The sequence below is a fragment of the Echeneis naucrates genome, chromosome 1, assembly GCF_900963305.1.
Source record: "Echeneis naucrates chromosome 1, fEcheNa1.1, whole genome shotgun sequence".
Classification (NCBI taxonomy): Eukaryota; Metazoa; Chordata; class Actinopteri; order Carangiformes; family Echeneidae; genus Echeneis; species Echeneis naucrates.
The window spans coordinates 10,280,413-10,303,958 of record NC_042511.1 but is presented as its reverse complement, the minus strand read 5'-3'; the positions used below and the strand labels follow the sequence as shown (position 1 = coordinate 10,303,958).

The following is a 23,546-nucleotide window of genomic DNA, read 5'->3' as shown; positions in this document are numbered from 1 at the left end:
TGAAGTGTCCGTAGGTCTATCATTTACAAACTTATATTTTATCATAATAGTGTCTGAAAATACAGTTTATTTTTAACTAGTCTTAACTGATGTTTTTACAGCTGCTAAAAATTGTTTGGAATGAACTAATCGTCGGGTTGAAGATGAAAGTAGCAACAGTCAACATCATCAATAAATCTGAAAAAAGTTCATCAAAAAACATTCTGACATTGTGGAAGGGAAGAATGATATCCGCTTCATGGCCAGTCAAAGTAAGCATTAATTATGGAGCGGAACACAGTCAATCTAGATTATCATAGAAATTGATGGTAGAAGGAAAAAATCTGGGTCTAGGTAAAGAAATGCCTTAAATTGGCCGGCAGTTCTATGTTTTGCCTCCAGCTATTGCGAGCATTACCCAATTTAGTTAGTGAAGTTTTAGGGTACTGCAGTGCCCTTCTACATGCAAAAAGTCTAAAACACAACAACTATGGGAGAATGTTAGAATACTGCTTCCAGCGATCCAGATGAATGAAAATGCTCAACTAGACTTTTTAACTTCAAAACAGGAATGTTGAACTAAAGCAGTGGAACGGACAGTTTTAACAACAGTGAAAAGAAAACCTTAACTCACTAGCCTCATAATGGTCATATGGTAGCAAATGAGGTATCTACAACTACAAAGAGTGGACACTCCTGCAACTCGTAATTAGTCAAGTGTTTTGACAGACTGTACGTGGGGGGCCTTTAAAAGCATCACAGTGAACTGCATTGAAGGAAGAAACACAAACAAAACACTTTTATCTTTCTATTAGCATAACTATGTGATGCAATGACACGAAGGATGAAAGCCACCTGTTTCAAGGTTCAGTAATATGCTGTTACGCTAACATGGGATGTGGAGAAAAAAACAGAAGCAAGCAATCAGTCTCCAAGATATCAAATCACTTTGAGGAATGTGGATGTAATTGAATTGGTGGTAAACTTTCTGGGACTGCAAAAAAGCACTTTGTTGAATATTACTGAGGTGCCAAAAAAATCCCCATCAATATGTTTACTTGGGGAAATAACTTAAATGTTTCTCAAAATGTGAGAAAAGGTAAAATTGGGGGACTGTCACATTTGTGTTTTTGCACCACCATACCCTAAATCTAAAACCTTTAAGCTACTTAAATATAAGGTAAAGAAATTATTTTCATCATCTGTAGGATGAGAGGCAGATTCTCCATTAGCCAAAAACAATTTACTGCATTATCCCTTTAATAATTCAGTACAAACAAAATATGTTTCCCAACACTTCCTCAAATCTATGTAGCCAAAAACAAACAGCATTCCAACAAGCATATATTACTGACTCACATGTACCAATGCTTTTGTTAAGCTGCTATACTGTAGTTAATACCCTCTAAGAGCCATACATTTGCTAAGATGGCTAATGAGGCAAAAAATCTGTGGCAAAATGGAACGGATGAACACTCCGCCTGCTGTTTTAGGGGCCTGTGGGCCTGCGCCACCGAATTCATGATAGATAAAGTGGAACTGGTCCAGGACCTGTCCATGACTGGACATTTTTTTCAATTTTTTTCAACTGTATTGCATATGTGTGCAACGTAAATAAAAAGCCATATTACAGCTTTTATTTACGTCTTTGGAAAATAACCACGGAAAACACATGACACAGATCAAGATAAGATCCTCTGAGATTTATACATAAAAAAAGCTAAATCATTCTATCGTTAATTATTGAATTACTAACAAAATCACACATATATATATAATAACACAGATGTCTTAACACATAATACAGATTTGACACAACAGAAAATTGTGCTTTCCCGAAAAAAACATCTTTTTTAAAGATTCTACTTTGACGCCCCAAATTAATAGCTGTTCTGGCACCCCACTCTGGATTATGAAGCAAGTCAACCCTTGGAGCACATCCTAGGATACAGTTGACAGTGTCAGTGTTTCACAGTATGATAAGTTAACATATAATGCGCTGACATCCAAAATATACCAAACATGTCACAGAGAGGGTAGTACATGATTCAGCATAACGTCCCAGCTTGAACCTAAGCAGTTTTAAGAAAAGCAACAAGTTGACGAAGAAAGGAGGCTAAAGTGTAGCTTAGTCTAGCTCAAGGGAAGGAGGTTTTAAAAACGTGATGACTTACCCGTTTTGCGCTTGGATCCATAGTCCCTAAGGGAGAAGCAACAGAAGAGGGACATGGTTAGTGCTCCGTCAACAACAAATCATGCAGTCACAGTTTGTAGGTTTAGATACTCCTAACTGGCAAAAATTGGCAACTTCCCTCAGACAGAAACACATGCATTCAGTCAGCTTTAGCACACTAACAAATGCATGTGTTTGAGGGCTTGAGGGCGAGTAAGAGACAGAGTGAAGGATGGATATAGAGGGAGGAATGACTTTGGCCAGCTGCCCGTACTCCCTGCAACAGACACAAATCATGTCATGTGACTCTAAAGCAGCACCACCATCCTCTTCCTATACTCGTCTTTCTTCCCTCCCTCCTTCCTCTCTCAGATGTGAGGAGAGGAAGGCGACCTCTCCCCACATTTAAAAGAAAGAAGATCAATTTAAGTTCCCTTGCTTAATGGACTCTAATGGGATTATGCCACAAGGCTAAGCTATAGATTGAGGGGGGTAACACAGGATTGTGTGTGACGTTTGCTGTGTTGAGCATGTCTGTTTCTGCCCTTGTCAATAAAGACTTGGGTCTCATGCAGTGCGGCAGCTGTACTTAAAAAAAAAAAAAAAAAAAAAAGATAGACAAAGGGAAAGGTTAGATCAGGTGACGACAGAATATGCCATTTAAGGAAAGGCAGACCTGACAATCAGGTCATAATTGCTTGCTTCCCCTTCTTTCTTTCTTTCATTCTTCTCCCTTCCTCTTCTTTTTCACTTACAGAGTGCACAATCATTGTGTCCCTTTTGTTTCCTCCAGGGCTAATCAAAACTCATCTTACCTCAAGTTTAGCCACGTCATCCTGCAGCAGTACAGATACTGCCAGGACAAGAAAAAAGAGGCAAAATGCTGAACTGAAGAGCTGATTCCTATTACAGCTTTTTCTCCTCTGTGAAATACCCTCTTCTGTTTAAAAATAACCACAATATAGGCAGTAACACCAACCCCCAGAGAACAGCGAGGAATATAGAGACGGGTGAATATAATGGTTTCTTTATCAGCGACAACACTATGACTCGACACTTTCAAGATTTCAATTGATGACTGCTGATATAATTTGGTGTAGGAATGAATTGGGTGAGGTAAGTAGGTGCATGTGGGCACATCTGTATTTGGTTTAAAAAAAAAAGGCATGGCAATAAATTCAAATGGCCATTTTTATCAGCATAAAGCCCCTTTTACCTTAGTCAAAAAAATCTGCTAACCTCTCGCTCTTGAAATCAATGTGAACAGGTATAACAGGCATTCACTCTCATGTCAAACACCTCTGGAGTAATCACAGGTGTTTATCAGCTGCAACTCTGATGAGTAGGGATGTAACGTGACACCTGGGTGATAGCAGTTATTGTCATGCTTGCTGTGACGTCTAATCAAACATTGCTGGTTGTGGGTGGCTTTAACACCTACGAAAGCTCCAATGGAGCTGTCTGTAACTGCAAGTGGGAATGCTGATCCCTGCAGGTAAGTGTCTGTGTCCTCTCAGCCCAAACACAAAAGCAAGCTCATCTAGCAGTGTGTGTTGTTCTAAAAATTCTGAATTAACATGGAAACTGCATCAGTAATTAGGACAACTGAGCTCGCTTATCCCTGTGGAATGGCCCTTTACTTTAATGAGGAACCGCTCATCTTGTCAAAGCAAACAGGCCCAGAGGATTATGCAGCAGAGCCTGGAAAGCAGAAAAAGTTCAGGGCAGCATAGCAGGCAGTGAAACTGGTGCCTCCATACTGCATGAGATACTGAAAATTGCAAAGGGACATACAAGGCAGCACACAGGCATGAACAGAGGCCAGCGGCTCCTTCTTCTACAGCGTCACTATGCTCGTCCTAGCTCTCCTTTTCTCCATCCCTTCATCCATTCCCCTGTGATCTAATGTATCTGTCTCTTTGTGACTGGCCACAGCAGATGAATAAACCCTTTATACCCATCTCCCCACCAAGAGCACTGTGTGCAAGCGACCAGAATATGCTGCATTGTCACCCAAAGTGGGACAGAGAGAGCGGGACTTGACCCCACATCTCATCACATCCATCTGAAGCTGTGCTGGACATAGAACATCTAATACATGTGGAATGGTTAAAGTTCAAGTCAATGGGCATTGACTTTCAGTGAACTGTGCCACACAGTGTCTGGATGTTTTTCAGTGGAAACTATGCTGTGGACAGATCAGGCCCTTGAGCTGACAGGATATCAGCAGAGATGTTTGTTTGTTTCTCTGGACTTTCCAAGGTGGCATTAAATATGTATATATTCTCTGTTCAAGCACAAGGGAATATTTTTTTTTTCTAGGGAATGTAGTGCCACTCACATTTCCATTTGAACAGTAGACATCTCTCGCCTACGCAATCTTTTTTAGTTCACAAAATCTGGGAAGGGAAGAAATAATTGTTTACATGTTTCAAAACAAATAATTATTTTAGATGTTATGCATAATTAAATGAGGTCCTTTTGGAAGCCTAATGTAAACCTAAGGCCTAAGATTCGTTCCCTGTATTTCTGGTTAATTCTGTTCTTTTCCCATAATACTTCAATGCATTTGTTCTCATCCACTTGATTTTGAAACTATACACTTTACAGCAGCAAGCAGCCTGAGCAGAAAGCCCTTTTTACCTCTTCCTGTTGCTTGCTAACACCAAAGTTGGGAAAAAAAATTCACATTAATTAAAGAATCTAAGCTCTTAATCGTTTTTGTCTCTTTGTATATGATTTTTTTCAACTGTACAGAATATGGAATGGATGAAGGGAAAGTCTGTTATTTCCTCATGCTCTCATTCTCTCTCCATGTTTTTGCCCTCAGTCTCTCCCTCCTCTCACCCACGCTTCCTCCCTCTCTAAACCCAACCAGTCGAGGTAAATAGCCACCCACCTTGATTCTGGTCCTGCCCGAGCCTCTTACATGATGTTTTTCCTTGCCAGTGCTTGCTCAAGGTGGGATTTGTTGGTTTAAATAATTCTATAAAGACTTTATATGTTAAGTGCCTTGAAGTAACTGATAAATACATCCCAACATCAGCCAAAATACAAGACCAGCTTTAAATTCATGTTGGATGCCTGCTAGGTGAACTGAACTTACAAGGAGAAACAATCTACGCAAAATGGCAATACAATAGGCACAAGTGTTGGACCTGGAAATCACTGGTTGTAACTTATTAAGGAGGTGAGGACAGGGGCCAATGAATTTGTTTTGTTTTGTGTAGAACAACAGCAGAATGAAAAGTACTTTGCTGTTGCCAACTCCCAAGGAGTCTGTTAAGCAATTCATGCTGTGCACGGTTTGAAAGGCAAACACGACCTCGAAGCTCTATAAACATGTCCCAGTCAGGAGAAAGGCATAAGCACTTTTATAGTTGAATTGTATATAGTTCAACAAATCAAGTGAAGGCCTAAACCAAAGTGGTGCTGTGTTCAAGCCTCTGAGGTTAATTGTTCTTGATAAACAATCACACACAGCCACAGACGATACGGCTGCTGAAGCGCCTTGTTAATCCTCACAGAGTAGCTGCCGATTAGATCGATAGCGTGTGCTTTTACTGTTGTCATGGAAAGCAGGTCAAAGTAAAGGTTAGCTTGTAGAATGTGTGGGTGCTTGTTAGTGCATTCAAAAAGGCTTTAGATCAACATACCGTGATGGCATTAGCCCACTAAAAGAGGCAAATATCAGTAATAACACAGGCCAACATTCACCAAGCTAGGGCATTACAGCAGCAACTAATTAGCCCTTATCTTGGTTATGAACTAGGTGCAACACTACTTCTGCTTACTTACTTCAAAGTAAGCTGCTTGTTAGCTTAACAGCCAACATTTAACAAAAAATTTGAACTTTTCAGCATGAGTGAAACTGAATATTGGCTTTATTTTAATAGTATGGTTTTTGAAAGCATCTGTAAAGCATTAGGCCACAAAAGCAGGAGCAGAATGGAGCAAAATACAGAGAGAAGATGGCAGGAAAAAAAGACAGAGCCCAAACCACGTTCAGTGAACCGAGACAGAGAAGTATTCCCTCAAGGGCTGAGCAACCAGCAACATTTTTCCAATGTCTAGAAAGAGGTAATAGGTGTTGGGAGAAGATTGTTTTATGTGGCCAAGTGCATTTTCAAGTCCAGCTTTTGCCAACAAAGAAATGCCTCTCAGTTCCATCTGAAAGTTATGTCTGTTTGCGGAAAGAGATTTTTTAAGTACACATGCAATGTGAAGAAGACAGTTTCAGTCTTGATAAGCCTGTTGTTGTGACACTGCTATGAACATTGTTATCTTCACGAATACAATTAACACAAAATCCGTTTTCCTGTGTTTAAGTAGTAAAAAAATGACCAGCCAATAGACAAATTTCTCAAACTGCAATTAAACTGTAAATAAATCTGTCTTGTTATATATATTAAACCTCTAAAACATCCACAGATGGGTCAGTTACACACAAGAACACAGACTCAGACACATTTCCACACACTTTTCATCACATACTGACATTTTGTCACATTGTATTTTCCGACCATAGCTCCATGAAGCAGGAGCACCTTGATACACGTCTTCTCAGTTCCACAGTGCCGAACGCTCGACATTGATTGTCAAGCTAAAATAGATGTGAGTGAGTATTTTGAGGCAGCCCATGTGGTGTAAGGGCCAGAAAAGTCATAAGAATTCAACAAAAAGTATTTTTAACTATTCATTCATGAATTAACATATGGGCCAAAGACTTTCCTTAACCCATTCCTCAAATTCACCAAATGACATACAAGACAATTAGTTAAATATGCTCTTTGTTGTGTAACATCATATATATCTCCAAGTGAGCATGGGTGAGATCAATGTTGTCTTCATACAGAAAATTCCTTCAAATCCAAAATATTTAATACCTTAGTCACAATTATTACTGTTAGATTAATTTAAGCAATTTTTTTAAATAAGCTTAAAATTGTAAAGTGAAAAAAACAAAACAAAACAAAACAAAACCTGGCACTGGATTTGATCATTTATATAGTACACGAGTGGGTCAGCAGATGGAGTACTGATTGGTATATTTACAGATATTAGCATAATGACTTCAAGTTAATGACTCTCAATGGCTCCCCGTAAGGTTCACCAGCAAGACCAATAAATACAGTAAACACAGAGATTATCACTTCAGCCTCTCCCCCTCTTTACCAGACTCGTGCCATCAGATCATCCCCCTAGTGTAACCAAATGTAGACCAGAGTCCTAATCTGGGCACCAGGAGGTGTACCTCCTCTAAACCCCAGGAGGATTTGGGGACTCTAATGAGCCCAAATCACCCTCAGTCATTCCCTGCCTGTTCATCCTCAAGACAATGACAAAGCTAAAGCCCTGTCAGGCATTAACACTTGAGACTCAAGGAATCAATTCAGCTTGACACTGTATTGAAGAAGGTGAGGAGCATGAAGAATATAAAACTACTTTATACCTATTTTGCTTATTTACTAAAAACTCAGGTTAAAAATAGATGGGTTAGATTTTCTTTTTTTTTTTGTAATCCAAATCTTTAAATTAATTGTTACTTTTTGCACTCTTGCGTTGATAACATTACTTTTCTTTCATACAATTAATTCAATAAATACTACTCCAACTTGTTCAAATCATGTTAAACAAACCTACATGCAAATGGTGCCTTGAGCTGGTAATCAGTTTTTCTGAGAGAGTTCGTGAAAGGGTAGAAAGTATTTCCGCTCACAGATAGAAGGTCTGCCATTTGGAAAGGGGTTTGTACATGTTTAATACAGGACTCCCAATATTATTCATAGAACCAAGTGCACATATGCCCACCCCCACTAAACACATTATCACCCACTTATTTCTAATTAGCCCAAAAACCACAAACCTGACTTCAGGGATAACCCTGCTCCTTAAGCAATTCCCTATTGAGAGCTCAGAAATTGACCAATCACACAAGTTCATGACTTGACCGAGTAATAATCTGATAATCTTGCTGCATCTCTCTCCTCCAGGCACAAGGCAAGGTTGATCCCTATTGTTATTCATGGAGAGGTTTGTGAGGAGGCATGATGAATGATGATAACGTCATCCATGTCTAACTCTGCAGTAGCCTATGGAGGAGAGTGGCCAGTATTTTCATCATGGGTGAAATGCAGTATGCGCATATTAAGAGGGAAATTTCTCAACGTTATAGTGTGCAGAGGACAGATAATACCATTTAGGCTGATAGTTATATCCTTGCCTACCGCGGGCCCAGACAGATAAAACAAATCATGGTCCACATCCTGTGCAAACAGACTCAATAAAAATGCAAGATGTTGAATGAAATGCTAGTAAGGGAATAAAAAAAATGTAATGTCTCACAAAAAGGTGAAAAGGGTCAGGGTGGGGAGGTGGAAGGCAGTTTGCCTGGGAAGGTTTTGAAGGGTGAGAAATTCCATTCAGTGGAAATAGTCTCACACAGGAAGAGTGAGGGGCCAGAACGGACATAAATACAGAAAGAGAGAGACCAAAATGAGTCAGAAAAATACTTGAGTATATAAGAGAGAGTGGATACACTTACAGAGGAAGGGAAACCCTGGGGAGGTCTGTGATGGGACACAAGATTGATCCAGTGGTTGAGCGGGATACAGCAGCCAAGTGTGAAGTGTACTGTCTTAGTATTTGCTTATATAGTGAAGTATGCCACCATGTGGAGAGAGATTGGAGAGTTTAATAAGAGATAAGGAGATTTGGGGCACACAGGGCTGTTAGCTCAAAACAAGAAGGTCGCAGTTCAGTTCCTGGCCTGGGACCTTTCTGTGTGGAGTTTGCATGTTCTCCCTGTGCCTGCCTGGGTTTCCTCCGGGTTCTCCCGTTTCCTCCCACTGTCCAAAGACATCATGTTTGGGTTATTAGGTGACTCTAAATTGCCCATATGTCTGAGGGTGAGTAGTTTTCATCTCTCTCTCTCTCTCTGTATGTCAGACTGGTGACACAGTTCCACCACCCGGAAACAGATAAGCGATAGAAGCGATAGAAGATGAATTAATGACTGAATTAATGAGAAATGTTTTCTTTATGTGTCCTCAAATCATTAATCAAAATAACCAAAAACCTACATCAGGGTTTTTTAAACAACCAAATTCTATGAATATCTTCCTGAAGATCAGTTATGAAGGCTTCAAATAATTTCCCCTCCAAACCCTAAATATAAGCATTATTCAGATGAGTATAGTACTAATTATTTTTGATAAATGATTATGTGAAATGCAATGGAGCACAGTGGTTAGCACTGTTGCCCCACAATAAGAAGGTCCGTTCTGTGCAGAGTTTGCATGTTTTCCCCATGTCTGTGTGGGTTTCCTCCCAAAGACATCTCTGTCTAGGTTAACCGGTGATTCTAAATTGCCTGCAGGTGTGAATGTGAGGTGTGCAAGTGGTTGTTCATCTCTGTTAGTCTTCGTGTGTTGCCCTGCGATGGCCTGGCGACCTGTCCAGGCTGTACCCTGCCCCTTGCCCGATGTAAACTGGGATTGACTCCAGCAGCCCTGCAACCCAGAAACTGAAAAAGCAGTGTACCTTTGTTTTTCAAACTAAATACTTATTTCAAAAACCAAACTATTTAAAATGTACTAGCTTTAAAAATTGTGATAATCCCCTATTGAAAAAGATGTTTGTATATTTATAAAAACAATAAGATAGAAAGTCAGTACTGATCAGCAGGAGAAGGACAGTAACTCATTTTTAATTGACAACTTCATTTGAATAGAGTTCAGAAAAGGCCTTAGATCAGAGGTCTCCAGCTCCGGTCCTGGAGGGCCATGTCCTGCATGTTTTAGATGTTTCCTCCAACACACCTGATTCAAATGATCAGCTCATCAGGAGCCATTCATTTGAAACGTGTGTTGGAGCAGGAAACATCTAAAACATGCAGGACAGTGGCCCTCCAGGACCGGAGCTGGAGACCTCTGTCTTAGATTAATCATATGGTCTCTTTTTGGGAGACCCAGAGATAGAGAGCTGTTAGATGGAGACTATGACACATAGAGCCTACCATGTCTATAGTAAGATCTCATAACGCACACAAAAAGTGTTTTGGCCAAAATCAAAAAGAGAATCCTTTCATCTGAAGGACATTGAATGCATCAAAATTAAAGATAAATAAAGCACATAGATGCTGTTGAGTATCCGTTCAAAATACATTAAACATCAAGGCTCCTCCACTTCAAAGAGGAGCATCTGATTGCACAAGAATGACATCAGTTCCCACTTGCCATCAAAGTGCAGCACAGTTCTCTGCAGACAGGGGTCGACATCACTCATGTAGAGGCAGAGGATAGGAAACTAGCTGATGGGGGGTCTGCGAAGGGTCTGTGTGCTTTTCTGAGCTGTGATTGATGGGATTGATTGTTGCACTGCACTGCGGGACACATGGCTCCTATTTCTAATCACATCATAGTTTAGAAATTCAATTGTACATAGTGAAGCAGGAGCATGCTGGATGTTGTCAAGGCACAATTTGTGTTCATGGAGGCAGCATAAAGAAACCATGACATCAGAGTCACACACCTGATCATAAACCTGACATTAAGGTCAGACAATATGCTGTATCTAGTCTCTCATGATGATCTTTTAGACCTCTGTAGCTTGTCTGAGATATTGTGGGATGTCAGTGCACTCTTGACTTTGCAGCTCCCTGATTTTGGCCTCATTTCCCTGCCGCCACCCCATATTCCTCCTCCCTGTCCTCTTTTTAAAGGAGGTGATAAAGTGGACACATTTTCATCACCCTGTTAGCTACATCTATCCCAGCCTGTTCTATTAATCACGCTCATGTACAGCTCGGTCCTCCTAGAGCTATTACAGTAGCAAGCCAAGCTCCACCTTGACAACACCCTATGAGTAAGTGTGAGAGGAGGAGTGCACAAGAGAGACAGCACATGGTTGGATCTGTGGGCAAGAGAATGAGTGCATCCATGTACGATGATGGTGAGAGGGAAAAAAAACTTTTGAGCCTGTAGAACAGGGCCAGGAGGGAGGTGCACCGTAACAACCTGACAAAAACAAACGTGTTGCACAATGCAGGAAAGACTCCTTTAGTCCTGTCGAGAAAAACACTCATCTATTCCCCTGCTGCTGGATATCTCTGGGTATGTATACAAAACATTTTGAAATATTAAATATAATGAACGAAACAAAGAAATCAGAATATAACTATAACTATACAACTGCTTGATAACACAAACAGTGCATGTATGCACACACACATACACAACATCCCACAGGCACATGCTCAGCTGACCTCTCACAACTGACACACTTCACATGTTTAACCCCCTTGAGACCAGTGGTGTACTCTTCTTACAGTGTGCTATGTGGTCTCCAGTGAGTGCTACTGATCCTGATTGTGAGGGGAAAGGAGAGGCTTATCCATTAAGGCTGAGTGAGTCTGTCGCCTGTCTATGTCTCACAGCAGACGGAATAAAACGGACAGATGTCTGGGAGGGGACAGATGGAGGTGGGAAGATAGGGGAAGAGGAGAAAAGGAGGGATGCTCGACAACCCATGGACAAGAAAAAGGAAAGAAACAAGAAAAGTATTCATTCATTATCTTGAAGAGTGATGCAATCAACTCAAAATTCAATATGATTTTCTCTTTTTTTTTTTCTTTTTTTTTACAGAATGAAGCTTGAAGAAATTGACGAAATTGTGACTGAAAAAGATTCCTTCGATTATTTCTCAGACAAGACCACAACATTTCCGAGCTAGGTAACTTCAAACACAAGCAATGCAATCAATGCATATTTAAAACCATTCAGTCATTTAAAATAAAAAATGATTTACAACTACAAAATATATTTTCTTATCTTTAACAAATTGGCATAGCAATTTGGAACTGTTATGTGCATCCTCAGTTTCAGAATCACTTGCAACTACCTCCATGTCTCTCGTTCCACCTGAACCAATAATTGACAGTGATGTAGAGCGCCAAAAAAGTGAAATCAAAAGAAGATAAAAAGGGCATCGAGCTGGGTGCCAGTGGTGTAGTTGGTAGAGTGTGCGTCCCCATAGAAGACGACAAGGTCTGCATCTGCAACATTGGTTCGGTTACAGCCAGTGTGGTTTGTTACATGTTCTTCCCTACTCTCACCCTCCCATTTCCTGTCCCTCTTAAGGGGTCCTACCAAATAAAGCCAGGAAATACCCCCCCCTCTTTCAAAAAAAAAAAAAAAAAAAAGGTGGTAGTGGTGGTGGGGGGGTCACAATTAATTTTTAATTTCAACTGATTTGGTTTGTCACACACATTTTTAATTGTCTTGTGATGCATTGTTATATCCCCGTGATGACACACTATTAAACATGATGAGAAAAAAGAAATGTATAGCTGCAAAAAGGCAAGTCTAAATTCGCCTTGAAATGCTCTTATGCACGGCCATTTATAGATGACAAATTACAGTTCTATAGTTATACTTTGAAAGCATCTATGTCATCAGCCCACAGAGAAATGTTCACAGCCTGTATTCAGGAATATAAAACTTGCCCAGCTGACCCAAACATGTCGATTTAGATTCTGATTGTTCTGCTATACTTGAGCCCTCTCTTCTGATTGGCTGACTCACTCATTGACTTGGTGTTACTAGTACCCCACAGAGATGGCTATCAGTAGCTGAAACTACAGATATACAGTATATTCTTATAGATAGATACGGCAAGTAAAACACCAGAAAAGTGTAAACTATGCACCTCAAATGACTTTTTTAATGATTGTTAAGGATTCCACACTTCTCGTTGCGCTCTCAAAAAGGATGAGGTTTTGATGCCATTCTGCTTCTTAATTAGCACTTGCTACCAAATCATGCTGACTCATCAAAAGACATCCTTTTTATGCAGAGTAAGGACAGAAAAGAGATAAATGCGGACTGTTCTGAACATCCAGAAATTACCACATTGTTCTGTTTTATTGCAGTTACGAGAGTTCACTTGCAAATTTTTGAGGATAATTTTGACTCTGTGAAATATGTGACAGCTGTAAGACACATTCATTATTTCTTTTGGATGTTCATTTGTGAAAAAACTGATCAAATCATACCACACTTACACATAAAGTTTAATCAAAACTCTTTCTAGAAGTATTTAAAAACAGACCCAACGTATCCTTCCATGAGCAAACAACAGGCGACAGTGGCAAGTAAAAATGTCCTGTAAGAGGCAGAAACCTCAGGCAGACTCAGGTGGGCGGCCATCTGCCTGGACTGGTTGGGTTGAGACAGAGGGAGACTGACAGGAAGAGAGAGTGAGAAGGAGAAGGTGAGAGAAAAAGAGGCAGAGGAGAAACGGAGCAGGAAGGGGGAAAGAGAAGGATAGAAAAACAATTACCTCAGAAGGAGAGAGAAAAACATAAATTTGCAAGTAAAAACATACAGATTTACTGAGCGCAACCACTAAATGTGCATTAGTAAGTATTAGCACTGAATTAAAATAGCAGAAGCTGTGATAATGGAAATGATAAACAGGAAAGTGCATATCTTGTGGTACCTTGACATTTCTTCACGTTTGACATAAAATCTTATTTGTGATTTTAGAGATAGCAGTTTGGCATAACTGTCCCAACTCAAAGTCCATCTGAAAGAAATTTTAAGTGCTTTCTACCATGTCAACCAGTGTTCAGGGGATGGACAAGCAGCCCTGGAGATGGATCGATTGATGTGGGCTCAGAATTTGTTATTACTACTGCTATTTCACTCTTTACTTGATTTCTAGTCCTTTAACTTTGTATTAAACTGGATTATATTATATATGGTATAGTACAGTAGCTAGTGAGTAGAGATTTGAGTCGCAAACAAATGTTAGTGGTCCAGGTTTTGAGCCACGCTGTCGGGTTAGCGCTGTCGCCCCACAACAAGAAGGTTACAGGTTCGGTTCTCGGACTGGGGCCTTTTTGTGCAGAGTTTGCATGTTCCTGTCTGCATGGTTTTCCTCCAGATACTCAGATTTTCTCCCATCATCCAGACATGCATGCTTTGGTTAACTAGTGATTCTAAATTGTCTGTAGGACTGAGTGTGAATTGTTGTTTGTCTCTATGTGTTGGCCCTTTGATAGACTGCCGTTTTTAGTTTCAAGTCTTTTCCAATACATGATGTTTGTTTTTTCAAAATATGGGTCAGTCAATTAGAAAATAGACCATAGGGCAAAGTTTGCATAAGGATATAACCAGGTAGTAACAGACTGTGCCACATGTGAAATGCCTGACAATCAGGGTAAGAGAGCAGGTCAGGACTTGGTTTGTGTATTCAGAGCTGCATTAAGTCAGCATCAACTTAATTTTTTATTTTTTTTTTGCTAACAATATTAACATATCAGTACAGTAAACATTACATTATGTAAATCAAGTTTGGTCTGGTGCACAAATACCATACACTTGAAAACCGAAAGAGCAGAGAAGAAACCCTATTACAGTTTAATACGCACAACTCACTACAAACTCACAACAGCTTTGAATCAATGGCCAATCTCATTCCCAAACACCCACATGATTTATTTTCATTTAGTGGATTCATTATGAGTAGAATGGATGCCCAGGGAGCTCAGTGGTAGAGCTGAATGCTTTGCATGCAGATGCCCCGAGTTCAAACCCCAGCCACAACGCAAACCAGTGGTAGGCTTGTATCAGACCAAGACCGCATAAATTGGGAGGGTTGTGGCAGGAAGGTTACCAGACGTAAAAACTGTTGCCAAATTAAGTCACATAGTTGACTTGCTGTGGTGACCCTAAATAGGGAAAAAGCCAAAAGAGGAAAAACAAATTATCAGTAGAATGGCTCTCATCCAATTAAGTCGTGACACATGTTGAGTCCTCTAAATCGTGAAGTCTCACTGACCATTAACAGAGCAATATTTTCCTTTCTTTTTAGACAGAGTTGGCAGTTGAGTCCCCTTAATATTCTCTTTATTTATTTAGACAGACTGAAAGCCTTCAGGGATCCAGAGAAACCAAAGGTGTTTCTAGCTCCATTTGATCTGAACTGGACTAATATACTTCCTGAGATCTCCACTACAACAACATCTACTTCAACTACACAGCCCCTTTGCAGCAGCAGAATGAATAACAAAAATCTTGTTTTCATTGAGTTGTTTAATGACTCAGTTAGAAAATACTTTGTCATTGAGCATCCGGCACAAGATTTTACCATTTTATACCAAGTAGCATTTCATAGACTGGAGAATGAAAGCTTACTGAGAGGCTATCTTTTTTTTTTTTTTTTTTCCCACAAAAAATATTTTTACTTCATTTCAATTTAACAGTACATATTTTTTTGACCCCACTACTTTCAATTAAGTACATATTACTTTGGAATGAACAACAGCTAGATTAAGTGGGTCATCCACTTCTCAGAAGGTCAGATGTTTTTTCTCCAGACCCTCTATTCCACATACATATATCTTGGGGAAGGTGCAATTGATGGTTGTACCATCAGTGCATCACTGTGGGTATGTACCGTAGAAGTGCAATGAATATATGTAGCAAGCACTACGATTGTGTGTGTAAATGTGTGAACATGGCCTCCATTATAAATAGACGTTGGTTAGGCCAGAGAAGCGCTATATAAGTGCCATTTTCCATGTAAATCTTCATTTAGATGTTCCCATTTTTCAGTAGGTTCAAGAGGTCATGCATTCAAAACTCCACTTTCAAGAGAAGAACATCAAATTGCATGTGCAGTATGTAGTGACCCATTTGCTGTACCCTTCATCAAACGTCTTTACCAGTAACCCTGAACATCTTTTTCCTACAGTCAATTTCTTGAGTGTTCAAGTTCTGTTTACCTTAACTGAATTAATGTGGGAAATATCTTAGATGACCTCACTACTTTGTGTGTGTGTGTGTGTGTGTGTGTAACAGCTGGGTTGAACACACTGAGTGGTCAGGGCAGGGGGCACATACTTCATCATGCTCCTCATGTGCAATCTCAACTCCCACAACTCGACAAGACGATTAATGGCATTTTATATGCACTACAATATACCAGCATATACAGGGCAGAGAAGGGTGAATGAGAGGAAATGATATTCATAGATTAAAAAAAAGTCAGGAAAAGATGAAGGGCATAAGTCAAATGGAAAGCTGTAGATAGAAAAGATGGGAAGCTGTATGGACGTCAAGGAAACCGTAGCTCTTGATCAAAGATGATTGTGTTGGCAGTAGCATTTGTAACCTTGAGCTATCATGTTGATTAAACATACTTCAATTTATGAGGCTGAATCAGATACAAAGGAAGACAAAGGAAAGGATGGGCTGTGCTGAAAAACACTGGCAGGCAGAGGTCACCAGACCCTGTCTGCTTCACTTCTTCACTTCCATCCAATAAACAAAGGCAACGAGGAGAAGGAGGAGGTAAGAGGAGAGGAGAGGAAATTTATCTTTTAAGCCCCAATGTGGAGGAAGAAGAGAGGACAGAAGAGGAGAGGAGTAATTAAAATCCAAAAAAGACATAGCCTGAGTCCAACAAGAGTACTGAGTTGCAGCGTTGCCTGTGCAGCTATCTTGGTGCACACAGGAATACATTACAAATGAATAATACGACACTGGCATTTGAGGTTTGGAGAGAAGAGTGTGTTCTCTAATTAAAATCTACCCAAAGGGGCTATCTCCTGCTATGAAGCAAGTCAGTCCCCTCCTCCCACCCTCACATCCATCAACATCCCTCCCCCTCACCTTCTGCCTGACCTGGTACTGTAGGACATTTTAACAAACTTGCAGAAAGACAGTTGATGTGGGGATAGACTAGAAGGTGAGAACAGGCAGAGAAGTAACAAGCTTAGCCACTGTAAAGTCGCGGAGTACTTGAGATTTGGGATTTGGTGTGAAACGATAACAGGGAAAAATTTGCTGACATTTAGAGCATGCTGCACAGGTGTTACAGCAGGTGTTGCAAGGAGAACTTAACATCTGAGTGCAACTTCAGTCAACAAATTGATTCAATTAATGGGAGTGAAAATAAGCCACTATTTGCTAACATGTTTGCTATAAGTGAATCAGGCGATAATAATAATATGTCACTGATACTCATTGTTTCCATACGGCAGCTAATTTGTGAGTAATTGCAGGTGCAAACGTAAACGCTGCCATTACTGCGATGCCATCGAATCTGTTAACCTGTGCAGTAACGTGGTAATTCATCTGGGGAACATTTCAACTGTTTATGTACAAATATTTGTTTGAAATATGGCAAAGAGAACCAGCTGCCTATTGAAACAACCATCGAAATGCAAGTCAAACTACAGTTACACACCGACTGCTAAAAAAAAATGTATATATATTTCAAGATCAAGATCAATGCAACTAACTCAGTAATGCAGCCAGGGTTTGTGGACATTGCTGTTTTAAGAATAATCTGAATGTAATGGTTCAAATCATAGATTAGAAGTTCTTGACCATCAGGTCTGCAAATTTTGTTTTACTTGGTAGAGCTGAAAGTTGGACTATGCGCTTTTGTTGATTACTGCCAGACAGTAGCACAATTTCCTTTCACCTATTATGATTCCTTTGCATCAGTTGAATCAAAAATATCATTATCATGCAACCTGAGTGGAAGCCAGTGGATTTTTTTTTTCTTCTCCTTAGTCTGTTACAAACAGCTCTTTGAGTTGGAGGTGATTTGAAGTTTGTTTGTTTTTTTTATTATGAGCTATGTTAATTTTCAACAGTAACCATGGGAATTTATTTTTCTCAATCTCCTTACAAAAATTAGTTCTAAAGGTTCTGATTCTGTCACTGCAATAACAACCAGACCAACTTCTTCTCGCTCTGAGATCAAAAATAGACCAATGGCAAATGAGAATCTATTAACATACCTACGATAAGCAAAGCAGTAGTGAACTGGTCAGCAGGTTGGACAAATTCAAGTCTGACCTAACTTCATTCACGTATGTACCAAAAAAATTTCAAGCACATACAAAAAAGAAAGTTAGGAGGTTTAAGTAGAAAAAGAACAATATGTCTCATAGAGGGATAAAAGATAGAGAAATAAAGCTACAAAGACACATGTATGCTTCTTTGGGATTAACAGGGTTGAGCTCTCAAAAGATATTTGTCTCATGTCTTTATCTGCTTCAGAGGCTGAGTGATAAAGGCTGTAGCGAAAATTAGGTTTTCATGTTTTCAGGTTATTGCAAACAGCGCGGAGGTTTTAGAAAATTATTCAAGATCTCATCTTTATAGTTCACTTTGAACTTGCCACTAAAGTAAAGATGGTTTCACTCAAAATCAGTAACACCCAAATCTGCAACCTGATGACCAAATATACATTTTGATCTAACTGCGAATGCATGTTAATGTTTGTGTGTTCAGCATGTGCTGTATGGCACACTTACTCCACTGGCGGATTGATGTCCTCAGCTTTCGTCTCAAAGAAGCGCAGCACCTCCTCACTCTGTGAAATCTGAGGGGGAAGTCGCACCAGCGCCTACACAGTGGGTAGAATACACACGTCAACCTTTGGTCAAAGTATTCATTCAGTTCACCTGGTGAAATTTTATTATCATTACATTTAAAGCAGCTCAAGAGCAGTTTTCCTTTCAAAGAATCTAAGTTAAATTTTGGACTTTTGAGAGAATTAACCTTCCCTTTTTTTTAGTGGCATAGGTAGGCAAGTGCTGCTTTGCATTGGATCCCCACTTTTTGTGAATAATGTTTAAGAGTTTTCAAGAGAGGTCAAGAGCACCTTTCCATGGGCAAGTGCTGCATGTCTGCAAACAGATCTGATTAATCTGTAGGAGAATGTGGATTTGAGAGAAGCGAACTGTGATCATGTGAAATTTTGGACTAAGATGTTGTCCAAAATTTTCCCAACCTTCAGAAGGTTGCTTACAATGTTTGGTTCCTCATATCAGTGTGAGTCTCCATTTTCCACAATGAATGTAGTGAAAAGCTAATACCGCAGCAACCAGACCAATGCACATCTGGACTGAACATCTCGATGGCAGCACGGCAGCATAGCGTATAGCGCTGTTGCCTCAGTAGTCGCGGGTTCAGTTCCAGGCCTGGAGCCTTTCTGTGCGGAGTTCACATGTTCTCCCCGTGCCTCTGTGGGTTTCCTCCAGATACAAAGACATCACGTTTAGGTTAACTGGGGACTCTAAATTGTCCGTAGGTCCAGCATCCCCTGCAACCCGCAAATGGATAAGCAGTAGAAGATGAATAAATGAATGGCTGTCATGAACATTGTATTTTGCCTTAACATCAAGTTACTTAAAGTTTAAAGTTATTTGGAAAAACGTGAGTGAAAAACGTGAACGTGAGTGAAAAATTAAGTTCTTTAAATGTTATGTTATTGTAAATTGCTCTGGGCCTCTGACTTTAAATGAAAAGTATATATGGACCTTTATATTTAGAAAAAAAATAAATAAAATGGTATAAGGTGTCATATCTCAGTTAGGGGTGTTGTGCTATATCAGTATTGTCAACTGTGAATGCCACTGAACATGGTCTCACTCTCACCATGAGGAGATAGTGTTGTCACTTGACAACAGCTTTAGCATTGCATATTAACAAGCAGTGTTGCTATGTCTTCAGGGTAAATTGGAGGCTAGGCGGCGCTGTTATCAGAAAATGGGAAAACAGGTCAGCGTGTTAACGTCAGTAGAAGAAAAGACGTGACAGAGGAATGAATGAATCTTCTGTAACTTCTGTAACTCACAGGGATGCTGGAGCCAATCCCAGCTCACTCTGGGTGAGGGCGGGGTCACCCTGGACAGGTCACAGTCATCACAGGGCCAACACACAGAGACAAACAGAGACCAACAACCACTCACACTCACACTCAGACCTACGGACAATCACCAATGAACCCAAACATGATGTCTTTTGACGGTGGGAGGAAACCAGAGTATCCAGAGGAAACAGAAAGGCCAGGAACTGAACCCGCGATCTTCTTATTGTGGGGCAACAGCGCTAACCACTAAGCTGCCGTGTTGCCCCCTGTTCCCTGCAATCACATTTTTTCCCCCTCAATAGCAGTAGATACCACAAATTAGGTCTGGATGATATGGGGAAATTATCTAATTACGATTTTTCTGACAGATATTCTGATTTGAATTAGGATTTCATTTCATGCCTTTTCAAGTGGTGATGGAGCTCTGTCGTACTTCCTCATGATGTGGTTTCTAGTTATTACCCTGTCAAACATCAGATCCCTGAGTAATAAAGTTGATGAAATCATAGTGCCTCTCAGACTTGAGGAGGGTTTTTGAAAGAGTAACCTGATCTGCCTTACTGAGACATGGCACCGTGAGGACAGCACAGACATCGGTCTTTATGGCTATACTGTCCTAAGGGCAGACTGCAATGAAACGACATCTAATAAATCTATCAGTGGAGGACTGCATCCTATTATTATCCTATTATATTAGACACTATATAGGCAACTCAATTCAAAATGCTCAAAAAGGTTTTCACAAGAGACTTTGAGCTGCTGTGGCTCCCTATTAGAACATGGTGCAAGAGTTTGGACAAATCACTGTAATATGTGTCTATGTTTCAGGGCTGAATAATGAGCAAGCTGCAGAAATTAAAACCGACAGCTTCAATCCTGCACTTTATCGATCTGAAAATTAACCTGTCTTCATTTTGGGCAACACTAATGCATGTAGGCTGTCCTCAACTCCCAACTAGATGTATAAGCACTTAGCTGTGGCCACTTCTGATTGGGGAGAACAGAATTGCACTCCCTCCACTTCTTAGTAGATTGTCTTTCAAGGAGCAAACCCATGCTTCTCATAGAGTATTTCCAACAGCACAGCCTTTTTTACACATTGCTGATTACAATGTCTGAAATTGCTATTACGATTAAAATTAGATTTATCAGTCAGCCCTACCGCAAATGATATCATATCATAATGAATTTGTTTGACTCTTGGTTATTTCTGCAGCAGATATGACATATTTTGCTACAGCAAATTTAGTTATGTGTTCACTGCTCCAAGAACCAAGCAGATTTTTATATGTACATTTCTAATAATAACCATCTCAGGTGCGTGAGACAGTTACTGTAAATCTTGCTTCCTGTATGCTCATTGACAAAAACGAGCTGCAGTCAAAGAGAGGATTATATGTCTGACTAACCATCTCTATTTAATGATGTGGCCTACTCCCACTAAAGGCATATTTCATGTTACAGGACTGCAGAACTGGACTGTGAATATGTGAGGCGACAACAGTGTGGACCTTTCATTTTAATCAGCATGAGTCCAAGCTGCCTTCATATTTCATTCATTGGATGCTATATTATTGAAACAACCTCGTGGTTATGAGGATGGATCAGGCCACACACCCACAGCTGGTTGAACTCAGTATCCTTCATATCTCTAGAGAGCAGATCCTTTGAGAACACTGGGTAATTACTCCTCTTTTCTGTTGCCTCATAAACAGGATGTAGGAAGTAAACAGTGTAGCAAAATGACTTACGCCAGCAACAGAGCATTAGACAGCTTCAGGTTATTTGGGTAATAAGGAAGCTGGTTTCCTTTTTATAAAGCTTTGCTTGAACTAAGCTAAGGACCAGCTTCGTTTCAGATGTGTATAATTGCTTTTGTTTTTTAACATCTTTTAGTCAAAATTATCAAGATGATACACTAACCTTTCCTAATGCACGACAAAAATATAGCTAGCTCATATCGGTTCTGTGCCAGGAGAAGGAAGGAAGTGGAGAGAGCATGATAGATGAAAGGATCTGAATGCGGATAAATTAAAAAACTAATAAGGGAGTCAAGAGGAAGTGACAAGCAACATCAAGAGTCACAAAAGGCCATTACATTCACTAGGTTTTTCCCCCTATTTTCTGAAGTTCTTAATCTCTCCTAGAGGTATCAAATGAGGGGATAAGTTTGTTAGTGAGAGGGATTTGAAATAACAAAGGAACTTAATTTCTGTTTGTGCATTGCAACACAGTAGGTTTAGTGCAGTTGCCTCAGAGCAAGAAGGTCAAGTTCCTAGGAGAGTGGAGTTTGCATTTTTGCCCCATGCTTGTGAGGGTTTCCACCAGATACTCCAGTTCCCTCCCAAATATACATGCTTAGGTTGATTGGGTGAGTGTGAGTGGTTGTTCTTCATTGTCTGTTTCTATGTGTTGGCCCTGCAACGGACTGAAACCTGTCCAGGGTGTATACCTGTCTCCCCTTCTTTACCACAGCATTGGCTGGTGTCCCCCCCTTCGCTTGTTAGATGAGCAAATGAATGAATGTTGTGCAGTAATAAAGAGGTTTGATACACAACTATGTCACACTGCTTCTCAGTGGCACACACTAAAATAAACAAACCTGAGTCAGATCTTTCACAGCCTCAGAAAACTTGTGTCATAGCAGATTTCAGGCTCTTCATATTTCTCAGAATAGCACTAGCAAAAGTTCCTCACCGAGAGCACAACTGTGTCAAAACATTGTATCATTGTATGTTTTAGGCATGTGAAAGGGGGGCATAGGCTGTCACTTCTGAACTCTCACAGACTGAGTGGTGGTGGGAGGGGAGGGGGGGGCGTATTCTCCAGAGTCAGAGGGGGAGCTGTAGGATGTTTACAGTAAGGCTTCTTTACCCTGCAGTAGTCGTCAATGAAACGCAGTCTCTTCATGGCCACATCTCGCACATGACTTCTCCTGAACAGGATCTTTCCTGGTAGGAAGGAAAATAAAAACTCATTTAGGTGACAGAAAGGGAGAACATGAAGAAAAACACAGTGATGGGGTGATTATACATAAAAAGCTCAAACTGGGGGAAAAAAACTCAATAATATTTGACAGATGCATACAGCCTTAGAAATGAAAGAAATTTTAGCCAACTTCACAGTGTGAACTGCTGTGTGTAATATCCTGGTCCGCCAGGAGATGACAGTAATGTACGGGGGTGATACTTCAGGGGTAAACCAATCTCAAGTCACACGCCCCAAGCCCCAACTGCCTCCTATGGCTTCCATGACCTCTGGCTTCGATATAGTCCTTTAAATAACACATAGGATTTGTTTGTGCACACATTGGGGTTTCCTGTCATCCCTCCTAAGGAGAACAGCTCAGTCCATTTCCAAAAACAAGATGTATGGTCTTTCAGAAGTGTAGAATAAGCATTTCTTGTATAATCAGCTCTTTCGAAAGTTTGATTTCTATACAAAACAAATACAATTGTACCGTTTTCAAAACTACATAACACGTCAACTCATGAGCTCATACATTACTGTGCTCCAATTTGAACGCTGCACTCAACAGGATACTCACTGAATGAGTGCTAGAATGTTTCACACAACAACTGTCAAAAAGAACCCAGGGTAGCTGAAACCCAGACTAGGGCTGTCTACTAAACCGCTGCATACTTATAAAGTAGTACTTACTTATTACTTATAATACGTATTATAAGTATTGATGCTGAAAGTGTATTCTTGTCATTTT

The 23,546-nt window shown here is 40.1% G+C and overlaps 1 protein-coding gene across 2 annotated transcripts in view; it reads right to left on the bottom strand.

Annotated features, from left to right (window-relative positions):
- Window positions 1-23,546, bottom strand: part of sh3pxd2aa (SH3 and PX domains 2Aa) — a 100,106-nt gene that overhangs the window by 41,211 nt on the left and 35,349 nt on the right. For both annotated transcript variants that reach the window (XM_029504865.1, XM_029504873.1), the window contains exons 4-6: window positions 22,703-22,779; window positions 18,489-18,580; window positions 2,154-2,179 (exon numbers count right to left, since the gene is read on the bottom strand). In XM_029504865.1, coding sequence (XP_029360725.1) covers window positions 2,154-2,179; window positions 18,489-18,580; window positions 22,703-22,779 — 195 coding nt within the window. The remainder of the gene's footprint in view (window positions 1-2,153; window positions 2,180-18,488; window positions 18,581-22,702; window positions 22,780-23,546) is intronic.